Source organism: Etheostoma spectabile, chromosome 24 (assembly GCF_008692095.1).
Source record: "Etheostoma spectabile isolate EspeVRDwgs_2016 chromosome 24, UIUC_Espe_1.0, whole genome shotgun sequence".
Classification (NCBI taxonomy): domain Eukaryota; kingdom Metazoa; phylum Chordata; class Actinopteri; order Perciformes; family Percidae; genus Etheostoma; species Etheostoma spectabile.
The window spans coordinates 8,221,647-8,238,740 of record NC_045756.1 but is presented as its reverse complement, the minus strand read 5'-3'; the positions used below and the strand labels follow the sequence as shown (position 1 = coordinate 8,238,740).

Genomic DNA, 17,094 nt, shown 5'->3' with positions numbered 1-17,094 from the left:
GATAAAAGGAAACAGTGCACAAACGTATGTACAAGTATGCACAACCTACTTAAATAGTATTTATAAAGATGTAAGTAAAGGGCATTAAAATGCTCAGCATATCACACACTTCCCTGCATTCTTGTGGATTTTCTGCAAGGATTTTGACCCTTTCCTGCATCACGTTATGGTGCAAAATGTCTTTATTTATGTAAAGGTAAATTATTACAAGACATAGTGGGGGTTGCACTGGCCAGTTTTGATTATTGTGGGAATGTAAACCCCCCATCCCCACCTCTCCGTTGTAAAGTACACCTATGGAATGAATGCAGTGCCTTGATATGAGATGTTTTTGATTGCTTTTGGTTCTTATGTTTTTTCAGTGAGTAGCCTAATCTGAGAAATGGACAGAGCGGAGACACAAAGAGAGAGAGAGAGAGAGAGAGAGAGAGAGAGAGAGAGGGAGAAAGACAGAGAGAGAGAGAGAGCGTTCATTTGTGATGAGAGTTCAAACATCACTGCCAGGGGAATAACATCTAGAAGAACTGAGCTCCTCACCCGGCCCGTGTTAGTGCCTAAAGCGCCAACCATTAAGCCATGTACAGGTCTGTGTGTTTTACTGAAGATGAAAGCCAAACCCTCCAATATAGAAACAGGTGACTCAGCTTCCAGCTTGGCAGAGAAATCCCCCTGAGACCTTTGACCTCCTAATGCTTTAGCAGCGCTTATGGTTGGAGATCTGCTCCAGGCTATTAGAGAGATTAGTGTCACACAGATTTGGGAATGGGCCAAAGCCTATATCTGTACTTCATGGTATTCTCAGCATTTATAAGGCTACTGAACACCCAACCCATGTTGAAATCTGATATGGGACCGTATAGTAGCACATACTGCAGCATGCGGCTATATGTGGGTGCAATATATGTGTTGACCTACATAGAGTGGCAGGCTACATAATAATGAGCCTGCTGTTGATCAAAGGTAGAATCTATTTTATTGTCTAAACCCTCAATGGAACATTACTATGCTGTGAAGGATCTGCTATATAGCTTTTTTTTTTATGTTTGCTGCATATTGTGGACGGGGAAAACGCATATATGCTTAATAATACATGGTGGTATACTATAGCTTAATGTACACATACACACGATTGTGTGATTGTAGCACTTATTATGCGATGACAGTACGTGGTGCACAATGTTTTTGTTCATTTCTTATTTTGAAAAGATTCCGACCGCCCCTCTTTCTTTTTTTGCAACAGCACACGCCAGAGTCCAAAACGAGCAGCCTTCACGAATAAAAACAATCCCTAGCTCGTGAAGCAGTTTCGTCAAGTTGTCAAAAGTGGGTCACGCTTCTACCGGAAATAAACTGACTTTGGCTTCAAAACAATAGTGAAAAAAATAAAATAAAACACTTTCAGTTTTGAAAGAAAAAAAATATTAAAAGCATTTGTGCATATGTGCGATACTCCTTCAATTTCTACAAGTATTTCACAAGCAAAGTACATGCATCTATATTCCATAACCCATTATGGACAGAATACCAGCTGATCTGTGTGGGGGGCTGATATTTAATCAATATCTGCAATGCCCATTTCAGCAACAATTCATCAAATTAATAAAGCACAGTATCATTATTATTATTAATAATAATAATAATAATGTTCCAAAGGCTTTTTCTTTTCTAATCTGATATCATAAAAAAAGATAACTGAGAATATACTGGAAAACCATTTTGCAATTATGTAAGCACATAATATAATTTGAAAACTGCTTCTGTCTATAATGGAGTGCAATGAAAATTTCTAAGTGACCCCAAACTTTTGACCGGCACATATATACATATGTATATGTATATGAAATTCCTAACACCTGTTAGTGCCAATGTCATCATGTCAGGAGCCCCAGTATTTGCTGTCATAATGTTTAATGTATTTGTTTGTTCATGTATGTTCAAACCCACAAGGCAAAGTCCTCATGAGTGTAACTTTGGCAAAAGACCCTTTCTGATTGTGATGAATGGTCCCCGGTATATTCCCTATATTGTAAGGGGTTCTTGGTTGAAAAAGAACATCTGCCCTACACCACCTTGATAATGTGTCTAATGTACAGTCAAAATAGTTACAGTAACAGAGTGCATAATATTACCCATCACACGTTCCATTGTAACATTTTATTTTGAAACGCTTCACCGGAAGCTTCACATATGAATTTGACTGACTTGACGTGGTCAATGACGCCATCTTGAAATTGTCCCGACTAGAGGAGGCGAGGACTTGGGAAAAGCAGCTCGTCCTAAACTCGATAGCTGCTTTAGCTAACGGATTAACGGCAGCTTTAAGCGTTGTTGCTAACGTATGATAGTGTTTCCACTAGTTCATTCAATTCAATTCGACGGGGGAAGGTTGTTTAGCCGACTTTGGAGAGGGCTAACACATCGGAGGGAGCATCGTTATATGTTGTTTTCCTGTTGGAGCGGACGGAGCTGTGGTTGTGGCCGGGCAGCCCCGCCGGACTGTTGGGCGAAACTGAGGATTTCCACACGGAATATAACAACAACAATACGTGTTTTTGAACCCTCCTGTTTTCGCAGAAGGAGATTCGAAACGCTATTTTTCAATTACGTTTTTTTTTTTTTTAAAAAGCTATGCGACTGAGCTTATCGAGGAGAAGTTTGATTGGAGAGCGGAGTGCGCTTGATTTGCAGTCCGATGGATGTTAGCCCTGCCCGGCTGTGGCTCGGCTCTCTGCTCCCCTGGCTCTGAAAATACCAGGTCAGACACCAACAAGCCCAGGTGAACACGTCTGTTTAACAATGCTGCAGATCTTGCAAGTACATGACAGCCCCGGCTCGAATGCCAACAAGTCGCCATCCATTGCTTGTCTGTAAAACCTGGAAATACCTCCAATCATCCCCTCCTCTTCTACTTCTTCTTCATCCCCCTCCTCCTCCTCTTCCTCCTCTTCTTTAATAATTTTTGGAGGCTTGCATTACCTGGGATACTGTGGATTTAGACTCGACATCGACATTTTTTTCTTTTTTAAAGATGCCCTTTTTGCAGAGACAGTGCTCTGTGCAGCAGCGAGACATTTAATTTGACTCTTTGAATTTGAGATTCTTTTTTTTTGTTAGTTTCGTTTTTTTTTCATTCTCTTTCTAGTCAGAGGATCAGATTCGGATGGAAAATGGGAGACGCCACCAAACTGGCCTTCGCCGTGTTCCTCATCTCCTGCTCTTCAGGTGTGTGTGTGTGTGTGTGGGGGGGGGGGGGGGGGGGGGGGGGGGGGGTGGTTATGCACGGTTTATTGTCGGCGGTGGAGAATTTCACTGAAATTGCTTACCGTTACCTCTGCAGAGTGCAATGCACGGCTGGTTGTTCTGTGGGGAAAAGGTGGGAAATCCCACACTGCCATCATTGCTGCCCTCTCTGCCTTTGCATCCTCCATGTGTTGTTATGCATTGTACATGTTGCAGGTGTCAGCAATGGGCCTAAGATGGGGCATGGGGGCTCCTGGTGTGACATAACGGTCCAAATTGGGGTTTTATGCTTGATTTCATTAGAGGAACAGAAGGACCAATACGGGACTGTGTGTTTGCCCTGTTGCCTCTCAACTTGTAGACAGATATGTAATTAACTACAAAAGTCAATTATAACATTAGCTGGGGTATGATGTGAAGAATTGGTTGAGACGTGGCGTGGAAAGAAACAGCTGTTAAAGTCTAAAACCCAAGTTGGTAGCACCACAACATAGATAATATTAATAAAAATAATAAAAAAAATAGTGATCAACAAACCGATTTTCCAACTGGTTTTCCAAGGCCAATACTGAAACCAATTAGTAGCTAATGGAACTGATATTTGGAATTGATAATGCATTTACTGTACAGTAAAGAAGAAAATAATTTGGTCGAAATGAACAACTTGGAATGTTACAAGCTCCAACGCAAATTTAAAAAAAAATGCTTTAAGCAATTATTTAATGGAACTGCAACTTTAAACTTTGTACACAGTAACAAAAAAGAAATAAAAAAAACTTCCTGGAGTTTTAGGGTCTGTTGGGGCTGTTTTTCTTGTTTCGATTGAAAATACTTACTAACGTCAACAAGAAGTAACGTCCCCTAACATGGTTTAGAGCACCTTTAACCCAGTGCGTTAACCAGAGAGACCTGCAGTCCCTCTGAGGGTCCTGGTATCCGGTCACCCTCCATCTCGTTCAGGCTTCCTGTTTCTGCTTTGTCGTGCGGCGTTGAAAAATAGAAAGTGGTGTGCGAGATCTCCGTCAATTTGACGTCACGTTGGCGCCCCACCTCGGGTGCGGCTAGCATCATGGTATAGCATGGTATAGCCCGACTGATAAAGGATTTTTAAGACCGATACGTATATTTGGTTATTTAAAAACCCAATACACTGTATATTTAAAAAGAAAATCCAGAAATGCATTACAAAAAATAAACAGATTTCCCTAACATTAGTTATATGTAGTTATTTATGAGTTCTCACTAACATAATATGATAATAAGGGGTTTTATTGTCACAACAGAACAGAACAAAAATGTATTAAAGTTCTGATAAATAAAATTTATAAAAATACAAACTTAAGATATGAAACTTAAAGTCCTTTGATCAAAAACATTAACAAAAAAAATATCAGTGTTGCCAACGGGGACGTTGTAGAGCGTCCTCTGGTGGACAGACTATGCAACGCCATCACTAACAGGGACGTTGTAGAGCGTCCTCTGGTGGACAGACTATGCAACGCCATCACTAACAGGGACGTTGTAGAGCGTCCTCTGGTGGACAGACTATGCAACGCCATCACTAACAGGGACGTTGTAGAGCGTCCTCTGGTGGACAGACTATGCAACGCCATCACTAACAGGGACGTTGTAAAGCGTCCTCTGGTGGACAGACAATGCAACGCCAATGCTCATATCATGGTTAACCTTCCGTTTTTGTTTTTTTAAATATTCACTTATCATAAATTTGTCGTTATAAAGGATTCTGCTGAATGGTCAACCATGTTTTTTTTGTTTTTTTTTGTAATCGGCCATTATAAATGATATATTGGTCAGGTTTATCGGTCAAATAAAACACGGATACGATTAATCTGCAAATTACCAAATATTGGCCGATAATGGCCAGGCCGATGTTTGGTCAATCCCTAATGCACAATGTAAAAATCTACCTTCAAAGGGTTCAATGGGTCAGCCTTTATCTCCAATCCTGTCGTAAAAATGAGTTAAAGTAAAGCATATTTGCTCTACAAGGTCATGGAAAGTTTGCTTCATATGTCCCTTTTTCCACAGCACATCCATCAGTTGTTACAGTGTTTATTATTATAACAATAAACTTGTTAAACCTCGTTGCAGCAGAGCAATTTTCAGCCTTTGTGCCGGTGAACATTCTTCATGCGTGCTCATTTCCCAGGGGTGGATGCATAATGGATGTCAGCCGGGTCAGTGAGGTGATAATAAACTAAAGGGTCAACCCAGGAGGGCTCTTTTCCTTGCAGAAAGGCATTTCCTCAGATGGGATCGGGAGTTCTGCTTCTAGAGGGTTTTCAACACCAAAAGGCATCATTGCACCAGTAGATATTTCAAGTTTTTCCTATAAACTAGAAACTGTAAGACTATATGAGACATGCAATAATCCAGTCAAAGATATTTGGATGAAATAAAAGCATGTCAATAAACTCTACATCTACGTTGTGATTCTCACTTTCCAGTGTGGCCCGTAATGAAGTTGAGTTTGACCCCCACGCCAGTAGACTAAACTTTTTTTTTATACAAACACAATCTAACCATCAGTGTAAAGAAAGAAGAGGGCATCAGTCTGAAGCATGTAATGTTAAAATCACTGTGGATTTTAGGTAGGGTTGGGCAGGGCAATATTAATATTATATCTTATATATACAGTATGAAGCTAGATATTGTCTTAAATTTGGGATATCTTGACAGGACACAAGTGTTGTCTTTTCGCGGTTTTAAAGGCTACATTACAGTAATTTTTTCAGATTACTGTCAGAAAGGGAAACTCCAGATCAGGGGGAATGAGAAGGGGACTCCAGAGCAGGGAGAATGAGAGGGGGAAACTCTAAAGCAGGGGGAATGAGACAGGGAAACGCCAGAGCAGTGGGAATGAGAGGAGGAAAAGCCAGAGCAGGGGGAATGAAAGGGGGAAACGCCAGAGCAGGGGGAATGACAAAGGAAACGCCAGAGCAGGGGGAATGACAGGGGGAAATGCCAGAGCAGGGGGAATGAGAGGGGGAAACGCCAGAGCAGGGGGAATGAGAGGGGGAAACGACAGAGCAGGGGGAATGAGAGGGGGAAACGCCAGAGCAGGGGGAATGAGAGGGGGAAACGACAGAGCAGGGGGAATGAGAGAGGGAAACATAGTAGAAGACTCTCCTTCTTAAACCAAAAAGTAGCAATGTGTAAATGTAGCTTAAATGAAAGATGCGATAGTTTCACTTTGCATTATCTGTTGATTAGACCAGCAAGCACGGCCGAGCGGAACCACAGAGATGGTACGCGTTAAAAGATTAATTTGTGAAAGAAATCAAGAAAAATCTACCTGGAGGCAGGATATATCCCTATTGTTAACAATAAGCAGATACTGGCTTACTGGAAGAAAGTTTCTTTTAAAATTCCAGATGTTGCTGCCTATTGTTTGCATGCTTGTACAACTCAACAAAACCGGTTTCCTGTGCTGTTTGAAAGTAAGAATGACCTTGGTTATGAAATATCCAGAGTACCTGAATAAACGCAGTTCCAATTAAGACTAAAGAAATGAAAAGGGTAAAATAAAATCTCCAGTCAGCGAGCCCTGGGGTGTCTTTGAGCGTTTAAGTAGAAATTAGAAGGCTTCTTAAATAGGGTAATAGTTGGGGTTGGTTGGAGTGTAAGCCAGGTGCTGTCTTTATTGCACAGTGCAGCAGATGATTATTCCACTCGCTCATTACTGTCTGAAGTGGAGGAAATGAATATTTCCTACTTGAGGTGAAATAATTATCCTCCATGAAATCCAAGTTGAATTGGCACAGCTCAAGACGACACAGAGAAAGCGTCTGATAGGGGCAGGGCACTTCGCCCAGAGTGCTTTCATTTGATGAGGCCTATTGCGACGTGCCAACATGTTCAAGATATATAGATTTCTATTTGCAAGACTTCAAAATGCCGAGGATTGTGTTTGCCAAAAACTGCAGTTGTTTCGCGGCTCAGTAACGACTTTGTACTACGTACAAAATGTACGTAAGTTAGACAAAAATCTACTTTTAAAGTAGTTTATTGATGTTCTGTCAAAACTGGAAAATAAAGTTCCGTGGCGTTCATTGTTAGTTTCAACAAAGGTTGTGATCATATCACATCCACACAGGGATGGTAGTATACAGCTGTTTAAACATATTAAAATAAGTGTGTTTTTTAACACGCTGTTATCGGATTGGCACTGGTTACCGGCTGACACGCGAGTTCAGGTATCGGGAAGCAAGAAATGGTGTGACAATCTCTATTTAAAAAGATGAAAATGCAAAGGATTCTGTTACCTGCAACAGTTGTTGCACCGCTAACTCAAGTGACACAGGTGTTTTTTCATTCTGGTGTTGGTTACATACATCTCTCTCCAGACAGCAGCCAGTATCGAGTTGGTCCAGTCACCAAAAACGCATTTTCAGATCCCAACGATCTTAAACTGAGAACCGCGAGCGAGCTTAAACTAAATTAGCAACAGTTTGGATCGATTAACTGTCGCTTAAAGCCAAAATGTCAAACTTCTAAATGCTTGTTTCAGTCTTCTAGATTGGAAGATGTTCTTATATGATAGTAGGGCTGGGCAATATATCGATATTATATCGAAATCGTGATATGAGACTAGATATTTTCTTAGATTTTGGATATCGCAAAATCCTAATATATTAAGTGTTGTCTTTTCCTGGTTTTTAAAGGCTGCATTAGAGTAAAGTGATGTCATTTTCTGAACTCAACAGACTGTTCAAGCTGTTCTGTTGTTTTCCTTTACACACTAAGTCATTAAATCGAGCATTTCTGATGATTATTTATCAAAAATCTCTACCTGTAGTTTGTGATCTGCAGAATAGGATTTGCTTTTTTTATTTGTGTTCAGTCTTTCTCAGTTGTCTTTAGGAGCAGCATAAAGTTGTCACAAGCCTAGAGCGCCCTCTCACGGCTGTAGATGGTAATGTTCTCAGTATAAATCATGTTAAATTATACATATTATGTAGATATACAAGTCTTACCTGACTGTAAGTCGCAGGACCAGCCAAACTATGAAAAAAGTGGGACTTATTGCCTGGAAAATCTGTTATATATATATATATAGCACACATCGCTACGCTGACCTTTTCAAGGTGGTAAACTTTGGAGAATTTTTTTTTTATTTTGCACGACTGCATGTTAACAGGAATATTAGTGGAATATTCTCTTTCATTAGCCATGTAAACAGCTTAGTCGGAATATTGTCTTTTTCGGAAAAAGGGCAAAAAACTGGATATTATGCACATGTAAAGGTAGTCAGTGTTGCCTGCAACCCTGAATTACGTTTAAAGACATTGTGCTCATTATTTTTACGAATGCATTACTTCAATTTTCAGACAAGATTGATATATTTGTACTGTTAGCGTTGTTAAGCATTGTTACATGCAGTTACCGGGTTTCCCTTTACAGGTTTGTGGATATTCACAAGTTATATCAAAGTTGCATAATTAAGCCAGCATAGAAGTGAAATTCTCTCTTGTTTAATGTTGCATCCAGCAGCTGCACTGTGTTATGATCCATGCTGGCATGTGTTAATGCTGCCGTGACACATGGTGGGTCAAGGTTGTCTGCCAAAGTGTTGATGTGACAGGATATTAAATGGGCTTCTTGCGTAAGTTTTGCTACTTTGAGCTGAGTATTAAAATAACGCCTTTCTGCTGAACTTGAAAGTGACATTTTTCTTCCAAGGAAAACGATAATGCGGCACTGCGGCAGGCGGGTGTTGAACCCTGGGGTCGTCCGTGTGAAATGCGATCTCTGCCTTAGATGTCATGCGAGCTTGAACTGCAAATAGGTAAAAATTTACTGCGCTGCCTCATAAGTTATGGCACGTTCAGATCCTGTCAGATTTAATGTGATTATGCGCCGAAAGCAGAGGAAACTTAGTGGTGATAGTTGTTTAACATTGAGGTTTCCCATTCGGTGTCAACACATGCATTAAAAAATAACCCAAATGATCCATCATATCCTTGCTAATACATCTAATTATGCACACTCAAAGCAAGCATTATCTGCTGTGTATTTTATATGGGTTGATTTGCCTGCCGTATGACCGTTTGACCCCATGACCATCTCAATTTTGAGTTAATGAGTATTTATGGGTCTAAGTTGAAACGACAGGCCCATGTCCTGTTTCTCCTCTTCCCTCTGACATGATCTGAATGCAACCCAAGCAATCAACCCCTGGCTGTGGAGCGCATACTCTGGTTTAAAAGTCATGTTTTGCCGGTAATTTAGATTTCTGTACATATCCACCACCGAGGCCCGAAGATGGATAAATCGAGTCTCGTGCTATGCCTTCACATTTGGTCTCCTTTTTTGTACACTGCAGCAAGATTCCCACAGACATTGATCCTCTTGCAAACCAGTGTAAGGTTACATCGATATGGCAAGGATGAAGCGGCTCTGGGTTTAAAAGGAGAAAAAAAATCCTCAGCAGCCGATGATTCAGTTTCAGCGCTGCTAAACATCAAACTCGACTTGAAACGGTATCTGAACTCAGTCATCTGTGGTCTGTCCTATTGAACTGGGGAAAACTAACATTTACCAGTTGCATTAACCAGCTGACTTCCCCTCTATCCGTCACCAAGCGCCCCTCCCAACCGCTGAAGGGTTTTCGAGCAACGCGGTGAATGTCTCTCGGCTCCGAGCTCTGTGTTTTACAGTCGGCCCCGACCGCTGACCCTCCCCCCCCCTCCCCCCCGTAGAGTATTGAAAGAGATAAAGAGACCTTTCCCTCTGGCATGCAATTAATTATCAGATTGTTTTCCTCTGATTGTGTTCTATCATTTACACACACACAATATGGGCCGGAACTAACAAGTCTTTTCATTATTGAATAATGTGTTGTTTCTTTTAGTCAGTTACCCTTGGAGTACAATTCAGACATGAGCATTTGCCTTTTCTAGACACAGTTAATCATTAGAAGACATAGTAAAATGTTCTTCTTTTAAGTGTGAAGAAAAGAAACGTTATGTCAAATCTGAAACTTGAACTTAAAGGCAAACTGTGCCGTTACAAACTGTCCTAATAGCTGACTAAAACTAATGTTTACTCTGGCTGGCTGACCAAAATCATGACAAGAACACTGAATTAATAGTTAAATCAAAGAGTGGAAAGTGAACCACTTTATCCATTTGTGAATCATTTGCCTGTGCTACTGAATACTTTTGAAATAACTTATTTTTTCGTGTGTGGGGGGGGCTCAAGGCTGCCTTTTCCCCCCTCTGTATAGCCCTTTCCAAGCATGCAGTAAAACCCTGAACTTATCTAGACGTGACCCAGAGGAACTGTATGTGAGAACGTCCAAATCAGTTGGACCAGACATTAAACAGACTTTACCCTGCCAGCTGCCGAGTACAACGTCCGTGAAATCTCCAAGTGAGCCCGCATGTGAATAGAGCAGCTCATTGTCTGGAGAATTCACAGCGAGCGAGTGGGCGTCTTGATGAAGTTTATATCATGCGGATGGCGTGAAACCGAAGAATACAAACATCCATGAATGTCTAACTGGAGAGACGACAAGATTCAGGGAACGTCTGTCGGCAAGGGCATATAAGAAAACGACTGATTATTTCTGTACGTCTACATGCACATTCCTACTTTTAATTAGGGGTGGACCAATCCTGTTTTTTTCAGGGCCAATATGGATAGTAGTTACTGAAACCGATAACCGATATTTGGAACTGATTTGCATTCACAGTAAAATGAAAATCTTTTAGTCAAAATGAACATGTTTGGAATGTTGCAAGCTCCAAAACAAAAGTTTGAATACTTTACTCAATTATTTAATAAACAGTCCAAAAAAAAAAAGAATTAACAAAAACATAAATAGCATCCTGGAGTTGTAACCTGCTACCAGAGCTGCAGCGGAGTCAAAGTAGTGCACTTTAGAGTTAATTAACTTTATCGGTTATCAGTCAAATAAAACACAGATACAGATGGTCTGCAAACTGCCAAATATCAGCCCCGATAATCAGCCAGCCGGCTACCAGCTCTGTCCCATTTTCCCCCACTATCTATTTCTAATATGTTCTCTTACATTATGCATTAGGCTCCAAAAGCACAGGTGTATTTGTTAAGGCCAGATGTAGCCTTGTTTTCCCATCGGGCCCAACTAGTCAGACTTGTTCCTTCCAGGGCCGTGTATCATTCTGTGCTTTAACATCATAAAAACTAAGGGCGGCACTAGTTCATGTTCATAGAGGTAAAATCGTGACCAAAAAGCAGCATGTTGCAGCATCTGGGCAGGGGAAATGATGACCCTCCTAAATTTAGACCACGGCCAGGTGTTTTGTGTGTGCGCACTTAAAGCAACATGGATTGTGTGTGTGTGTAAGTTGGTGGAATAAGTTTAAGTTTTGTACACAGCGTGTGCGGTGTCTGAAATGAGCCCCAGATTGAAAGCCAAGTTTATTCGTTTGCTCACCAGAAACGGGATTCTAACCCCGACGTTATTCATTTCATAACATCAGCCCCGGAGGTAACGAGTCTCCCTAGTTTTCTGATTTGCGGTCGGAAACGAAGCAAGCAGGAAAGGTTAACAAATTGAACATTTTAAATTAAACCGCTTATTAACGTGCGTTTGTTGCCCCGTGTGTGCGCTGATGCGCTCGTCTGTTGACATTTCTGAATGCCTTCCTACAGTTGCTTAATTAAAGCGGGCTTTCCACACAAACAAACGTAGCCTACATGTGTCATTAGTATGAGAAAAAAGATGAGGTGTGTGTGTGTGTGTGTGTGTGTGTGTGTGTGTGTGTGTGTGTGTGTGGTGTGTGTGTGTGTGTGTGTGTGTGTGTGTTGTGTGGTGTGTGTGTGTGTGTTGTGTGTGTGTTTGTGTTGTGTGAGAGAGATTGGGAGTGTGTGTGTTTGTGTGAGAGATTGGGAATGTGTGTGTGATTGAGAATGTGTGTGTGCGCGTGATTGAAGGAAAAGAGGACTTTGGAACTTACAATGGGCCAAAACCTTCCGTGCTAACAGAGGTTAAAGGGTAATTCAGATTTTTTTTTCTCCAACCTGGAGCCTGTTTTACTATGTTTTTGTGTCTAAGTGCCTGATGGGAACAACAATCTTTCAAATTGGTCACATGTGAAAGGCATGGCAGTTAAAATAACACCACAATGTATTAACAGCTTTCCAAGGCCTTAGGCCTTTTTAAAAACGCACTAGCCACATAAACGATTATCTAAACTTTCACTATAGTTAAGAATCATCAAAACACCATAATTGCTACCGAGGGGATTTTCTTCAGCAGCAGCGAGTTGTTTCGACCTGCTCCGGGTATCACTGGGCTGTGGATTGCCACACAGGACAGTAACACTGGAAAAGCACCACAGAAGTAATTGGAGGGAATCATTTATAAGACAGTTTAGTGTACTTTTCCAAAGGATGACACATCTGACGCAGTAAATCTTAGATAACTCCAAACAGGTCAAAGCAAATACAAGGGATTATTTACAAATGATGTAAGTCTCTAAATCTTTTTTGAACCGCAGTGGTAAAGGAAAGGACTAAACACACACATTTAATACACCTTTAAGTTCATCTACTTTAGGCTTGGGGAAGACGGCTTGAGCTGCACTGATGCTGATTATTCTGCTCAATACTGTTGAAATAGTTATTAATCACATGGTAATTAGCCTCTATTAATTAAGAAGAAGAATTCTTTTGACTAAAAGGCTATAATGGGAGTTTCTGTGATCGGTAATTGTATGATCTTTGACTATACTATAAAATGTAGTCATAGGGGAGTCAGTGGGGCCGACCACAGGCCACAGAGTCCGCGCTGTAACCGAAAAGGTCACGTGTTCGACATCCGCTACAGGCGTTCATCCTGTCAGCGCCGTTGCCTTGAGCCGAACCCTTACCTGCTTCGCTAATGGTAAGTCATGCCGGATAAGAGCATATGCTAAAAGCCTGAAATGTAAATGCAGGCCGAGCGCACCTCCATCCTGGGAAGTCAATGAATTGCCCCTGTAACCATTACTGACTCAAATTAAAACAAATGATAGAGGGCAGGGTAAGTCCAAGGTTGAAAAAACAACATCACCCTTAGGGTAGAGAGTATATTTGTTTTAGATATTTGGCCATGAACTTGAGCTGTTTTATTTATATATACATACATATATATACACGCACACAGAGGACTATTTAATCATAGTTTAGACCACTTGATGTGTTGGTACTCAGAACGGTTCTTTACTGTAATTAATGCATCCTGCAGATGTTGCTTTATGTGCTTGGGAGAGTTTCAGTCTAGACAGGCTGGCTGCTCAGACGGAGAGGCCCTGCTTTGATCCTTGATTAAAAACTGCGAGCTGTACATTCATCATGCTCTTGTTTCAGGCTCTAACTCTCGAGGGTCCTTGCCTGCCTTACGCTCCGTCCGTCCTCCTTCTCCTCTTCATCTTCGTCCGTCTCTTGCTCGAGATTCCTCACTGTCATGAAGGTCGCTCCAACCTCTTATCACCAAAAAACAGTAAAGGGTAACGGTGTCTCAGGCACTCGGCGAGCCACAGCGAACACTGTTTGCCCCTGATATTGTGGGTTTGTTATCTGGCCGTTATTGTTGCTGTCTCTTTGTGTTACTATCTGATAAGCCTCAAATGGCATTTAGGATGCATTGAGCAGCAGCCTTACAAACTGCAAACACATCAACAGGTCTTTGGTCTGACATTTATTGTCCTGTAATGAACACACACACACACATAATAACACAAAAAGAAGCCAGTAAATCAGTACAGAAATCCTACAGGAGTCTCTACTGTAGACGGGCATAGAAACACTTATCATTGCTTTTTCATTGCCTTGAATATAAGGCTTTCAGCTCTTCTACCCGGCTTGTCTTTTGACACCGGTAGCTCAAAACCTGTATCTGAATTGCCAGGAAAGTGAAGAGGGGATTTGTTCAGTCTTGAAAACTCTTGGTTGGTTGACAAGTTTTTCTTCCCCAGCAGTATTGAGATGAAAATAGTTTTGAAATCTCAGCAGTCTCCGGTAATCACTGAGTCATGATTGGTATTGATAAACAAAACTATAAACCCTGCAGCTATATAAGGGTTATTCTCTGCATCCGCGGGCGTCACATTCTTAGCTTACTGCACCTGTAATATAATCTCAATTAAAAATACAGTATAGGTGTTTTATTTTGGCTGAGGGGCCTTGTGACTTGTGTGTCATTAGTTGACACTAAATATAAGACCAGCCAGGAGTCAACGGGGTCTGGGCGGATGAAAGGGGAATGTATTGACTCCCAACGTTTATTGGTTTGTTTTGTACAAATGTGAAGCCAGCCGGTGCAAAGAGTGAATGTAAATGTGCTACGTGAGATGAGTCAGAACAGGGCGGTGCATTAGTTACACACACCATCATCCAGTGTGGCAAGCTGCAGAAGCTGAACACGATTTCACATTTTGATTACCTTGACAGTAATGGTGTATGCATTACGAAAGAATTACGCTGGTTTTATTGTAAGTCCTCAATACCTTTTTGATGGGTGCTTCAAGCGCACTCAGTAGCTTTACAGCAGTGGATTTTGGGAAATCTCTCACTGAACTGGAGTGCATTCACAAAGGATCAATCTACAACTGCCGTATATGCCGTTCGTCCTCTCTCTGCCTCCCTCCTTCCTCCGCCAGTCTTCCCTTATTGATTGCTTGTTTTTATAAAATTGAATTGAAAGGCCCATGCTCCAGGCTTTTGTGATATTGCAATATCACTGCAAAGTTCAGCTTTAAGCCCAAGTGGCACTTAGCACGCCCTTCAAAAAAATCCAAACAATTCAACCACAGATGGGATGGCGTGTGGGAGCCGGGAGGATTTTGCGGATCCTTCCATTCTACAGTACCCTGCGAGAGACATAACGAGGAGTTACAAATTTGCTTGTCCTGTTAAGAATGTTAGGTATGCAGTGGGCTATTGCAGCCCCATTACGCACGGAAGGCCCTGGTGTACAGTTGTCGATTCACGGCGAGAGACTCAGGCGCCCTCCTGACCCGTCCGAAAACTGGTCCCATCAGTGCTTATTGATGCGAAGACCAATGGGCGTTTGTCGCTGGGGCATACCAACAGGGATTAAAGGGATTGGATTCAGTTGCTGAGTGCTGTGGTTTTTAATGCCCCCCCACCATGTCCCTCCTCCCGGCCGTGAAAAGACTGCAGTCTTTGTGACCAGCTTGTCCGAGCCAACCCGACCACCCCTGCCATGTCACGACACCATCTGATTGAGCATTAACGTAGCACTACAGCGAGAACCAGGCTACTCTGTGAAATTACTGTCTACTTTAAAGTAGTGTCTGGCTGCAAGCGTCTCCATGCACAGACCAGACGGTTACCTCTCTATTCATTCAGTCACAGCGTTAAGATTAACTTTGCTGCTGGAGAAAATATAAAAGGAATATCCCATTTTCCTCTAAAATACTTAATTTCATCCATAGAACAAAACTCCCCTGTCCGTGGACCCATCTGTACTCTTATTATGTTCCCCCACATCTCCTCTATAATCGTTTATATGATTATATCCATCACATACGTCAGGGTGATAAAGCTCTCTCCCATCACAGAAACACTGATTGAGCACCATGGCAACAACTTCTAAGGCCGAATTCAGACAGCCTGCGTCGGCCGTCCGACGGTCTGGCAAATATGCAGGTCTTTCCATTCATTTGGAATAGGGGTAGTGCGTATGGGTGGGGGTGGGGGGGGCACGCAAAGAAACTGTACAAACAGAACAGCATCTGTGATTTATAAAGTCTACCTATGCTTCGTTTGGGGGTGGATCAATTTTTTTTCTTTTTTTTTGTGTGAATGCCCTGTAAAATGGCATTTTTCAGACAAATTCATCAGAAGAAGATTAACTTTGAGACACGTTTCTGTCTCAGGACCAAACTCGCGAGATCCAGCGACGCAGAGAACTAACGTTTGTGCACGCCCTAACAAATTAATCTCTGTAACGCTAAATATAGCTTTTATCTTTGTAAATATCTGTTAGCAGAAAAAAATTAATTATACGAACATAACATTTAATCCATACACACAACCTTTGCTGCATCTTCGAATGAGGCCACGCCCATTTAGGAGACATGGACTGTGTACCATTACTACAGTTAGCGCAGTGTGTAATGCAATATCTTTAGTAATAGAGAACCTTTGCATTAGGCTCTATGTAAAAAAACAACGGCAGAGAGAAACAGACTAACTTGGGAGTATGGGTATGGGGGTTCCAGCTGAAACAGTTGCTTTAGATATTAGTTTTTTTCTTTTCTTTTTTTAAACCAAAGATTCATCTAAATATTTTATGTTTCTACGGTACCACCGACGGCGACTACATCATCTTTACAAATGAAATAAATGTCTGGCTGACTGACTGATGGTTGTGGTGGTTAACGTTGATATTGTTTACAACATGTTCACCCTGGAGGCATGTCAAATTTTTCAATTTCCCTTCTTCCATATCTTTCTGCTACACATGCAGCCTGAACTTGACTGGTACACTTTTGTCTGTTCCGTCTGCTTCACAACATGTGTTGAATATTTGAGGCATTTATGGAAGATCTTAATCAGATACCACTGCTTTTATTCAATTGGTACAGCAGGGTGTTAACACTACTATGATTAGGATACTCTACTAAATGTACAGGATATTCACAAATGCAAAAGCTGTATTTAGTTGTGTCTTGAGTCAGTGATGTGGGGGAGGAGTGTCAAATTGCATCAGGAGCAACAACAAGTTTTGCTGGAAAGCCAAGGAGCCAGCTCTGCAGACAGCATTTTGACCCCTGGCCTCAGCCCAACTTCCTTTATTCAACCCTATTCAAAAATCATCCCTCACATTTGTTTTAA

The 17,094-nt window shown here is 41.5% G+C and overlaps 1 protein-coding gene across 2 annotated transcripts in view; it reads left to right on the top strand.

Annotated features, from left to right (window-relative positions):
* The first annotated feature begins 2,224 nt into the window (after positions 1 to 2,224).
* The window catches only part of acvr2ab (activin A receptor type 2Ab), a 57,115-nt gene continuing 42,245 nt past the window's right edge, over positions 2,225 to 17,094 (top strand). For both annotated transcript variants that reach the window (XM_032506520.1, XM_032506519.1), the window contains exon 1: positions 2,225 to 3,222. In XM_032506520.1, coding sequence (XP_032362411.1) covers positions 3,168 to 3,222 — 55 coding nt within the window. In that variant the 5' untranslated portion in view covers positions 2,225 to 3,167. The remainder of the gene's footprint in view (positions 3,223 to 17,094) is intronic.